This window comes from Gopherus flavomarginatus, chromosome 4, assembly GCF_025201925.1.
Source record: "Gopherus flavomarginatus isolate rGopFla2 chromosome 4, rGopFla2.mat.asm, whole genome shotgun sequence".
NCBI lineage: Eukaryota > Metazoa > Chordata > Testudines > Testudinidae > Gopherus > Gopherus flavomarginatus.
In genome coordinates, this window is record NC_066620.1 from 77,536,494 (window position 1) to 77,549,111 (window position 12,618).

General features: G+C 39.3%; 1 protein-coding gene across 5 annotated transcripts in view; it reads left to right on the top strand.

The window, feature by feature from the left end:
- RGS7 (regulator of G protein signaling 7) overlaps positions 1-12,618 on the top strand; it is a 444,093-nt gene that overhangs the window by 291,226 nt on the left and 140,249 nt on the right. For all 5 annotated transcript variants that reach the window (XM_050950420.1, XM_050950421.1, XM_050950423.1 and 2 more), the window contains exon 4: positions 6,998-7,048. In XM_050950420.1, coding sequence (XP_050806377.1) covers positions 6,998-7,048 — 51 coding nt within the window. The remainder of the gene's footprint in view (positions 1-6,997; positions 7,049-12,618) is intronic.

A 12,618-nucleotide genomic window follows, 5' to 3' on the forward strand; every position in this document is an offset into this window, starting at 1 on the left:
TCCCTATCTTTTTTTGGTCCATATACCAAATCCTACTGGCTTTTCTTTGAGGTGGACTTCCAGCTGATAATAGAGATAGAGGGGTGGGACAGAAGGGCAGGAAGAAGGAATACACTTGCTATTTAAAGAATTGTTCCTTTTTGGAGCAATTGAACCAGTGAACTTTGATCCTGACTCTTGAAGGGTATGTTCTGTGTATGTGCCTGGCGGTATAGGAACATCTGAATTAATATGTTTGCCAGCCACCACATTTCAATTTACTACCATACAAAAGAAGAGTCTCTCTTTTCCTTGTAGAGCATCCAGCTGTTTTATCACCTTGTTCTCTTAGTGACCCCCTAAACGAATAAGAACTGATAGTGATACTCTCAGTATTTTAGAAACACATTTGCATAAGTAATGAAGCAGTTCAGAAAGGGCACAGAAACCAGAGGCAACTGACTGAATTAAGGTTATTTTGTTGATTAGATATTTTAAAAAACTGCTTACAAACTGCACAACAAGCTATTTAAGACAAGACTTCCTTTAGCGCTCTTTCCAATAACAAAATTGCCCACAAGGTGTGGTAACCCTGAATGAAGAATTGATAACTTCCAGTTTTGTAATACCACCCATTGTTTGTAGTTTTAATTGAATAACCTGAGGGGAACACATACTTTGTTATAGGGAGTACAAATCAATATGACACGTACTAGAAAATGCTTTTGTATATTTTCCTTCCTTCTTTTAGCCTGAACTTGAGGTGCTGAGTGTATGTAATTTGAATCAATGGAGCATAGGAATTTGGTAACAGATTTAAACAATGCTGTTTTGCTCCAGCACTCAGATACCATGGGGATGGCTGCGGTATAAGAATATGAATAGAATGGGACTAGTGGGCATTTGGCATTGTTCAGAACCAGGCTCGGATGTGACCACACCTGAACTTGGGGAGTGCCTTCCTCCAGATTCAATTCTGAACTAGACAGCTCTGACTCATCACTATTGTCTCTTTTATGGTGCTTTCTTAAATAGTTAAATGTACACAGCACTGTATGGAACATATAGAAAGATGGGAGCACTGATCCATAGAGCTCACGCACAAATATGCGGTAAGCAGCTTAGTTGTGAGTAGATATGGAGGTAAGGCTGTCACTGCAGGTATATTTAATGAAAGAAGGGTAGAAAGAGGGATTTGAACAGAGAAAAGAAGTGCTTAGTTCATGGGAATAAGAAGGCTCTTCCAGCGCCTAGTCTAAGAGGAGGTTTGAAGGGATCAGAAGTTTGGAATTCCACAGTCTAAAGCTCATACTGTTTGACTGCTTTTGCCCTTGCTCTTGAATTTTTCCATGGGAGGGAAGTACTTAAGTTAGTATGTCATTCCTTATCGACTGCTGTTTATTTTGCTAGCCAAGTGGTAGCAAGACATCTTTGGGCTTAGAATTACCTCACAGAAATTAATGGGATTTAAAAATGTTTGTCTAAAGAATTTAGTCTTCATGGTAGCCAAAGAATTTGGATCAAATTCTACCCTCATGTATTTGTATGCAGCCCTATTAACTTCACTCCCATGAGTATAAATTAAGTCACACTGTGTATTTAAAATGCTCTCTCCATCTGTATGTCTGTCTTCCTGCCTAACAATTTTTAAACTGTAAGAGTATATGCCCGATATATATTTCTGGCCAGCTTCTGTTCTCAATGATAGGTAAATCACTAATATAAATGAGAGCAAGCAGTTGGCCACTGAAGTCTAATAGCAATCAAAATGCACAGTTTAACTAAGTAGTAAAGATGTTTTCTCTGCAAATGGAATGATTGTGGTACATAATTTGGAAATGATGCATTCTAAGAAGACTGAATTCCTATGTAATCATTTAGTACTGCGCATATGCACATTAAATGTGATTGCATAGTATATAATTATTACCAACTAGGCCTTGGAAAATACATGTTAAGCTTAGCGAACACGGTAAAATAGATGCAGCTTAATGATAATAATTATCTACAATAAAAGCTCTAAGAAAATACCTTTGGTTTGTTTGTACTATCCTTATTTATATAAAAGAAAGAGAAATTATAGTTGGAACAACTCTGTTTAAGTCTATCATATCCATATGCCCCAAACTGGAATATACTGACCAAATATGTAGAAAGTGCCATGAAGTTATGATGGCTTTGTACACCATAATGTATTGTATGAGACCATGTCTTGTGTAGTGAATAAAGCAGAAGACAAGGCTCAACCTCTCTCCCTCATTTTACCCATATGTAGAATGGATTTGCTCATCATATCAATGTCACAAGGGCTTTAGAAGCTCGTTTAATGTTTGTAAAGTGCTTTGAAATCTTTGTTTAAAAGGTGCTATAGAGAATACCTTGCAATTGTATTTTAATTGTGTCATAAGGTAGTTCAGATAGAATAATCATCCTAAACCTTTAACTTCCCTTGAACCAAACCTTTTTGAATTCAAGGAGGAGACATTAATGCGTCTGGTTTGACTCAACTAATATTCTTTTCTGATTACATTTCAATAGGGGCTACAGAAAAGCAATAGACTGCTAACCAGTATCTCTTCTACAGACCTTCACCATGAACTTCCCCCTTTATGTAGGCCATCAGCACTGTGATAATAAATCATAGTGATGGAGGATAGTCATTGGGATCCTTTTACTGAAGCTGAAATACTTAAAAAAGCACAAGTCTGCAGAGCTGCTCTTTAAACATCACCATTTACTTAGGAGAAAGTAGTATCTAGTATAAAAGATGATCCTTTATCACACTGCAATTCAAAAAAAGAAGAAGATAACACTTGGTAGCGGGTACAGATCTTCATGACTGTCTGAGGAAAAATAGTTCTGCGGGAGATTTCATTCATAGTTAAGAGCAAGATGGAACCCTGAAAAAGTTGAAAGACTCAGTGTTTTCTAAAATTAATCTGATCACTTGGCTACAATGAAATTCAGCCAGTTAAGAGAGATGGGGATGGGTACCATCCATCTCTTCTTTTATGCTGTACTGGTGGATTACTGTTACCAAATAACTTTCTTCTATTTTTTGTCCTTAAAAATGATAAAGGGGACCCCCGGCATTTGGATATTTTGGAATATACTTCATATAGTCATACTTCGGGAAGTTTGCGAATATCAAACCTCTGCATCTTTTAAGTATCATGAGTCCTGATACTTCATTCTCTCCTATGTAAATTCAGTGCAACACTGAGTTTAGTAAAATAAGTCTGGTCTGAAACTAAATGAATCAAAAGGAAAACCTAGATCCTTGAATCTCAGACAGAACCAATTTCAGACATACCAGACAGTGATTTATCTTCTCCCAGTTTCCTGTTTGAAAAAATAAAATAGCTTTTTAGTCGTTAATATAAAACACACAACTAATCACACGTCTCCAAAGCCAATAACCTGTCTGTTCTTTGTACAGAAAAGGAACAACAAAACAAAAATATAAATAAGAGCCCTTCAGAATCTTTACAGGTCATCTTGAATCTCCTAAAACAAACTCATAATACCAGCTATGTATTTCAATTAAGGAATAAGTAGTGCATTGACCTTTTAATAATTGAGCGTGACCCGATCTTAATTAAAAAGCTACTTGGTTCTATTGGGCCTGCAAGGCTTGATACCATAGAGGTAAAACCACCCGCACTTGCACTACTTACCAGGGCTTGTCTACATCACAAAGTTGCAGCGCTGGTGAGGGGGTTACAGCGCTGCAACTTAGGAGGTGTACACATCTGCAGGGCATCACCAGCTCTGCAACTCCCTGTTTGCAGCGCTGGCCGTACTCCCGTTTTGTCTCGGGTGTAGAGGATCCAGCGCTGGTGATCCAGCGCTGGTAATCAAGTGTAGACACTTACCAGCGCTTTTCTTGACCTCCGTGGAATAAGCAGGTATCCCAGCATACCTGAGGAAGCCTCTGGTAATCAAGCAGGTCTCCTTCCCCGGTTTGCTCTCGCGTTCCCCGAACCCCCGAGCAAGCAGGCCTCCTTCCCTGTGGTTTGCTCTCGCGTTCCCCGAACCCCCGAGCAAGCAGGCCTCCTTCCCTGTGGTTTGCTCTCGCGTTCCCCGAACCCCCGAGCAAGCAGGTCTCCTTCCCTGCGGTTTGCAGGGTGGTTCGGGGAACGCGAGAGCAAACCGCGGCGAAGCTGGTCTCCTTCCCCGGTTTGCTCTCGCGTTCCCCGAACCCCCGAGCAAGCAGGTCTCCTTCCCTGCGGTTTGCAGGGGGGTTCGGGGAACGCGAGAGCAAACCGCGGCGAAGCTGGTCTCCTTCCCCGGTTTGCTCTCGCGTTCCCCGAACCCCCCTTGAAGCCGCCCAACAGTGCTGCAGTGTGGCCACATCTAACACCACTTGCAGCGCTGGTTGCTGTAAGTGTGGCCACTCTGCAGCGCTGGCCCTATACAGCTGTACTAATACAGCTGTAACAACCAGCGCTGCAAAATTGTAGATGTAGACATACCCCCAGTGTAGACCTATGTAGTAAAACAGGTAGCATTTTTCAAGTGTAGATAAGCCTTTATAGCTCCAGAGACTTTTTTGACTGATCAAAAAGAAAAGTATGTCTAAGCATGCAGAGCTGTTGTTTCCTAGATGCTTTTGGAGGTTTGATGTAAATCAGTGATCAAATGTGCAGACATCATCATAAGAGGATGAAAACATAGGTGTAGAGAGGTAAAATGCAAAGTAATGGGAGGATGCTAGAGGAGGAACCGCAGGCAATAAAGGGAGGTTTGATATTAATTGTCAATTCTCCTATCCAGGGAGAGGAAATGAACAGCATGGACACACAATGTGAATATGTGACCATAGGACTGCATTTCTCACATGAAAGAGAATTTAATTTCCTCTTGTCTGTTTAATACTGCCCTGATGTTGCTTTCCATTGTAATCAAACTCTGTAGTAGTTTCTGAAAGGAAAGTGTGGAATCTATATTGGGACACTAGTAGTCAATATCTAGGGTCCATGGGAGGATTTTGACCTTAAGAAATGGTCCAAATCATGATAAAGGTTGAGAACTGCTGCAGTCTACCACATTAATAACTGCTTGGGAGAGTAGCTCTTGGGGAGTTGGTGGGGCTTAGAATTTTTTCTGCAGATTTATTGCTCTACCTCTAGCTAGATTATAATAATAGATATACCTATCTCCTAGAACTGGAGGGGACCTTGAAAGGTTGTCAAGTCCAGCCCCCTGCCTTCACTAGCAGGACCAAGTGCTCATTTTTGCCTCAGATCCCTAAGTGGCCCCCTCAAGAATTGAATTCACAATCCTGGGTTTAGCAGGCCAATGCTCAAACCACTGAGCTATCCCTCCCCTGCCCATTATGTGGAGAATGCCAGAAGCAACCCATACTATTTCCTACTATTGTTTTCTAACTGTCCTTTCTCTGCTCTATTCGTTTGATTTATGTAATGTTTGTGTAAATCTGGAGTCTTACATCTGCCTCCTGCCCTTAACCCAAGATTTTAAAAAGAATGGCGTTACTTCTGCTGTGAAGTGGGTGGCTCCTTTACAAGCTGGTTTAATAAAGACACAATTTATTATGTGTCTTCTCATTATATCTTGGGTACCTCCACTTGACTGAAACAGTGACATGAGCAACCTTCATGGAATAGACAGGAAATGCACATAAGTGTGGTAGTGTTTTTAAAAGATTTTCTTAAAATTGATTTTTGCTATTTAAAATATTTTTTTTGTCAGTATCGTTTTTGTTGTCCAGAGAATCACCCCATCCCTTGTTTAAACTAAACAGTTAAATGTGTTTATAATGGGCCAGTTTCCACTGGGTAGCTTACAGTGTGACAGACAACTGGGAATAGTTCAGGTAATGCTGGTACAGAAGGTTCTACCAAGCATAGCACACTGCAGGAGTAAAGGTGCAAAGCCTAGAGCAGCAGGAGAAGAGAGGGAATGAAAAAGGGGGATATGAGCAGCAGAATATTGAAGCAGAGATGTAGGTTGGGTACATTTATGTAGGACCTTGAAAATAAGGACAGGAACATAAATTTGGAAGAAGAAGCAACCAAAGGGATAGAAAGATTTGAATGGTGGGAAAGAAAGAGGACTCTAGCAACTCCAGCCTGGAGAGGTGAAGGTTACCCTTGGCATGGTGAGAAATGATGAAGAATTGTGATGCGAAGTGGGAATAAGGAGAAAAAAAGGTGGGCCTGGGTAATATAAAATAGGAAGTGACAGGATCTTAAACAACTAGATCTAGGAAAAAATAGGTGAAACAATTCATTTTTAAAGATAGCTTGAGATATTGCTGGGACGTTGCTCAGAATTTGAGTTGCTGGTGGGACATGATAGGACCAACAATATATGTGTCTGTGAGGGGAATAGAGAGGGAGAGTTGGGAGTGTCAGAATAGAAGTGGTGGTTAAAGATGGAGGACCAGAAAAGGTCCCCTACAGAGAAAATGGAAAGATTAGAGATTAAGTGAGAGGTTCCTGGATGGAGCTGCTATTAGCAGATATTAAATCAAAGAGTTAAGTTTTCAGTAACATCTTTAAATAGAGATTTTGGAAATGGCCTGAATCAAAGAATACAGACTGGAGCTGTTCTATAGATATGAGTGTGTATATATAATATGTACACACGCACACACATACATACAGTTACAATGTGTGCTGCATTAACCCTTTTAAAGTCTTGTTTGATAAAGGGTTTTGTTTTTACACATGAATACAAGAATGTAATACTTTTGCTTGTTTGTCTCTGAAAATTTACAATTATTATTCTTTTTAAAATGTAGACTGTCAGATAAGTAACATGCTTCTTGCACTATGAAATTGTGCATCAGTATTCCTGACCTGAAAAAAAATAGTTTGCATAATGCGTCTCTTTTGTTGAAAATGTTCTATAAAAATAAAATGGTCCAGTTGATTCTGGAGAAACTCAACATTAGTTCCTTTTTACATGGACATTTATGGTATCATGGAGCTGACTGAAGAATATAGAAAGTGCAAGCTTACTGAACTAAAAATATTTGTTTTCCTCCTAGGTTCAGACATTGTTCAGTGGTTAACGAAGAATTTAGCTATAGAAGACCCAGGTAAATTGTTTTTTCTGTATTAAAAAGTTCTGCTTCATTGGTCTGTTAAGTTCTAAGGTCTTGTTCTGTTCTCTGGCCCTGTAGGACCAGCTTGTAACTGGACAGAATTTGATCCATGGGCTCTTGAGGGGTCAATTTTACTAGCAAAGCACACAGCATTCAATCCTGCAGACCTTCCTTAAGAGCCATATAACTGGGATGAACACTTTATTAGTGTAACTTTTGGAAAATCAGTTTCTTAATGGTAAAAAATAGGACTGACTTGGGAGACCCAGGTTCAATTCCTTGTTCTCTCCATGACTTTGGGCAAGTCACTTAGTCCCTATGTGCCTCATTCCCTATCTAGTACTTCTCTACTTCAGAGGGGGTTTGTGAGGCTAAATTCTAGTGCTGGTCAGAAATTTTCTGAGGGGAATCTTTTTACATCACGAAATTAATCAAAAGCAAAACATTTACTGGACATTTTGACAAAATTGCATTGGGGGGGATGGAGTGGGGAGACAAAACACTGCATGCTGATATGGTTTTATTTCAAACTCAATTTTTTCAGAATGGAACATTTCAGTTTTTCCATTTTGAAATGAAATTTTGGTTCAATGTTTAATGTTTTGTTTTATATAAAATTTTTAAAAATGGAAAGTCAGAATGAAACATTTTGATTTTCTTGAAACAAAATATGTTGATCATCCTGAAACACCCCTCCCCCCAATTGGTTTAACGTGAAATTTTAAAATAATTTTGGCTTTGTTCCATTTTAGAATGAACCTCCCCTCTCCCACCCCTCCAAAAAATGGAATTTCCCATGGTGGAAAATCCAGTTCCGCCCCAGCTCCATTCGGTATATTAAAGATTGTCAGGCACTCAGATACTATGACAATGAGGTCCATGTAAATTACCTAAGATGGATACTTTAAAGGAACCAACTGTGAACCTACCAGAACTGTCTCAACAAAAATGATATTTACTAATGGCTTCCAGGTTAACATAACTTTACCCATTCCAGCACCCAGCTAACACTGACAATACAAATAGAGCTTGCATGCCTCTTTCTGTTGATCATACTCAATGCAGATAACAAAATGTGAGCACTTAAGACTTGAATTGAGCTTCTATTATTTCTGTTCTCTTTGCCTTGTTTGTCAGGTATGAAAATGTTCACCAGCCTATTTGTATTATGATTTGAGTCTGTGTCTTGCTTACTGTTTGTCTGGGATGAGACTCCCAATTGTCAAACTGTGGTGATTTATTACATTAGCAGTAACTGACTTGCCCTTGAACTGCAGTACAGGGATCAATTGTCAGTCAGTTCTCTCATCAGCAGAGAGAAGCTTCCCAGGGAAGAAAGATTAAACTGAAGGTGAAACATGGTTTTCTTTGTCAATATGCAATAAAACAATAATAATTACAAAAACACTTAACACAAAACACTTGAGTTGCTGAAGTTTGGTCATGTCCTGTCAGGTTTTCATGACCAATCAGGGTCCAGACACCCCAGTGGAGAACGGGGTCTGAACCCCAAAATATGCAACCGAATCAAGTGATTGTATACAATATTATCATATTATAAAAGTGTATTGAGTAAAATATCATATAAAATTAGTGACATGCTGATTAGGAATAGCACTGTGTGGTTATGTATGGCTTGTGTATAAAGAGTTGTGTATGTGTGCTGGAAATATGTTCCTAAAATGTGTTCGGGAAGAAGTGCATAAGGCAAGCCTGCCATAGACAAAGGACTGTGGATTTGTGTGTGTGACCGGCTTGCTTACAAACCGATGGCTATGAAAGTATATTTACATATCGTGTAAACAAAGCAATCACGCTAACAAGCAATGGAGGAAGTAATGTAGTGAGCACACCAGGGAACAGAGTCAGTACTCCCAGAAAGTCTTCCTGGCTCTTGAGGACAACACCCTCTGATTCTGAGAACATTAGATCCTCCTACCAGGAAGGGCTGGAGATGCTTGTTAGCTTGATATGTGGATGCTGGGCAATGACATAGCTTGTTAGAATTAAATTGTAGGCACTAGAAAGGATGTTGGTTTTGTTTTGTCTGTAACCCTTTTCTATCTCCTTTATCCTTGTTTGGTATAACTTAAATCTGTTTATTAATAAATTTATTCTTGGTTTTACAATAAACCACCTCAGTGCCATTACACTGAAGTAAAGAGTGAGTCCTTAGCAAACCTAACAGGCTGGGGTATGCGCTGTCTCTTTGGAGACAGCAGACTTAATTTCTATGAGTGTCCAGTGAGAGGGTCTAAACGCTGCAGAGACATCTCTGGGGAATCACTGGTTGTTACCTCCAAGGCAAGATTTAGACTGGCAGAGACTTGTGGAGTTGCTGGTGAGGAGGATTGGGTATAAAGGAGGATTGACTGATGTGGCAAGCAGATGACACTCAGTTTAAGCAAAACTCTTCCTCGCTGAGGCAGAGGGGTTACACAATGGCTTATGGTTCTGGTTGTCCTGAGGAGAGCATCACAATTGTACTGGGTGGGGAAAAAAAAACAGAGTCCAATGGACATCGTATTTACTGTGCTTCAGTAATAAGGACTCAGAGAACAGACCTTTCCAAAGCCCAACTAGTTTAGAGCTGGCTAGCATAGTCCTTCATTGTTAGTCAGTTTCAATGAAAGCTCCATCCTTCCTTCTCAGAGTTTTTGTGGTCCCAAAGTAATCATGTCTACACCTGCATTGAAGAGTATCATACCCATCCCATTCTATGCATGGCTGTCTGGCTTGATCATGCGCATTCACACTTCGTTGCCCAGTATTTGCGTGTTATGGTCCAAATTCTTCTCACTCGTGTCAGTGCAATCTCATTGGCATCACTAGTATAACTGACAAGAAAATTTAACCTATACATTGATTTACAACGTTTTAAAAATGTATCCTGTTATATCAAAAGGAAGATTAAGGGTCTAATTCTACATATTTTATTCATGAGAGTAATCCTGAAAGTGAGAACTTCTCATGTTAGCAAGAGTTGCAGGATTGGACTTCAGCATTAAGCAGGCAGTGCTAGATCCAGCTTGCCTCTGGTAAAGGAGAGAAGAAATAATAGGAAAGGAAGCTGCATAAGAGCGTGTGAGAAAATGTTACCTCTCCACATTTGTAGTATTTATATTTTAAAAAAAAATATACAAAGAAATATAACTGCAGTACCCTTTCATTGAGAATAAAGGACATATTGATTTATGGGTAGTGGTGGATTATAATGGGGAATAGATAGGCAGCAGAATTTGTTTTCATTATGCAAATAAGTATAAAAGTGCTATCTGGAAACAGCAGTTTGAAGGAAAAAATAGTTACAAGTGTATACTGCTAGTAAAAAATATAATTGAATACAATTTGTTTGCAAATGGGAAATAATTTACTATAGAAGATTTGAAAAATCAATTTGCAGTAAAGCTCAGCTTCCTGCTAGCTGCAGCTTAACACTTCCAATGAAGTTGAAATTTTTCATCCAGAAAACATACTAGGTAGAATTAATGTGTCAAATTTTGTGAATTTATAATGGACATGTCAGTGAAGTTAATCCAGTGTAGTGGTACAGAACTTGCACCAATATAGCATGGTTATAATTTTTTTTCAATATGTAGCTTTCAATTTGTTTTTTTCCCAATACATGTTTGTATTTGACCCTCTAGCCCTATTGAAAAAGTTTAAAGGAGCAGAAATAAAAATTTGCATAAAAATATGCCTGGCCTCTACACAAACTAAGGCAATTAATTGAGTTTACAGATTTGCAGATATGCCCTTTGGCATTTGTTTGCAAAATTGACCATTTTAGGAGTGTTGATGTACCAATTAGTTTTAATGTGGAAAACCTATCCTCCTCTGCAATTCTCTTTTTTAATGTGATAATTAGTGCTGTGAAAGTTACCAGATGGAGTACACTGTAAACTAAAGTCTTTTTAATTCTTTGAAAGATACAACAGAGGATGGACGGACTTGTTGAGAACTCAGAATTAAAGCTTGATCTACACTACCAAGTTGTCACTATACGTAATTCAGTGGAAAATCTACACCCCTGAGTGATGTAGTTATACTGACCTAATCCCTGGTGCAGACAGTGTTATGAGGCTGTGGAGTACCTAACATCGATGGGAGAGCTGTGTAGATAGTGCTGCAGCAGTGCTATACGTGTAGACAAGCTGAGATGCCCAAGATGTGAGTTCTTTTCCTGGCTCTGCCATTGATTTCTTTGGTAAGCCTGGGAAGTCACTTAACATCTCTGTGCCTCAGTTATCCCTGTGTATAAAATGATGATGCTATTATTGCACCTTTACTGAGTGGTAGCAGATCTGAGTGTCTTGACAGTTTCCCTTTGGGTGCAGAAACTGGTAACAAAGTCAAATGTTTTCTTAATGTAACTTGCTTATTTATAAAATATACATGGCATCTTTAACTCTATGGAATTTTATCCATCAATACGCATCAATGAACTGTAATGTGCAAGCCATTAGTACCTTTTGCCAAACCAACACTTGCATATCAGTGGGGGTCATGTCTTTTAATTCACCAGTGTTTCTAAAGCACTTTGAAATCCCTCGATTGAAGGCACTTTACGGTTGAAAAGTAACTATGTCAGGGACGGTGGTAATGAAAAGAGCTCCAGAGTGTATCACTATCCTTGTGCCCACAATAGCATGTGGCTATCTTTCGGGGTCACTATTTGTAGACGATTTCAGCTACCCAAGCTGCTACCTACCCTTCGCTTAACCTCCCCAAAGATCCGGTTTAGATTGTTACAAAGTGAAGACTATTTACTGACAACTTTACAGAAATAAAAAGTCACTAAATAAGATCGGCATAAGTATACATACTTAGATGGAAACTGCTGAAACCATCACTGCAGGAGCCCTGAACTGTACAGTTCCCATTAGTAGCTATTTTATTATCTGTCTTTTCAAAGTTATACAACTAAACATTCCTTACAATATTTTTGCATCATGATTTTTGAGCACCTCTTCTTTCAGTTCACTTTCCTGGTATTTGATTGATGTAGCTGATTGGTAACTAGATATCCCTTAAAAACAACAAGGAATGCTTGTGGCACCTTTAGAGACTAACATATTTATTTGAGTATAAGCTTTCATGCGCTAAAACCCACTTCATCAGATGCATGGAGTGAAAAATACAGTAGGCATGTGTGTGTGTGTGTGTGTGTGTGTGTGTGTGTGTGTATATATAACAGCGAGGACTGGCCTGTCTCCCAAGTTCTGTGAGAGTGAGGGATCATCTTTCAGGATAGGTTGCAGATCCTTGATGATGCACTGGAGAGGTTTTAGTTGGGGGCTGTAGGTGATGGCTAGTGGCATTTTGTTACTTTCTTTGTTGGGCGTGTCCTGTAGTAGGTGACTTCTGGGTACCCTTCCGGCTTGGTCAATCTGTTTCTTCACATCCCCAGGTGGGTATTGTAGTTTTAAGAATACTTGATAGAGATCCTGTAGGTATTTGTCTCTGTCTGACGGATTGGAGCAAATGCGGTTGTATCTTAAGGCTTGACTGTAGACAATGGATCATGTGAAGTGGTCTGGATGAAAGCTGGACACATGAAGGTA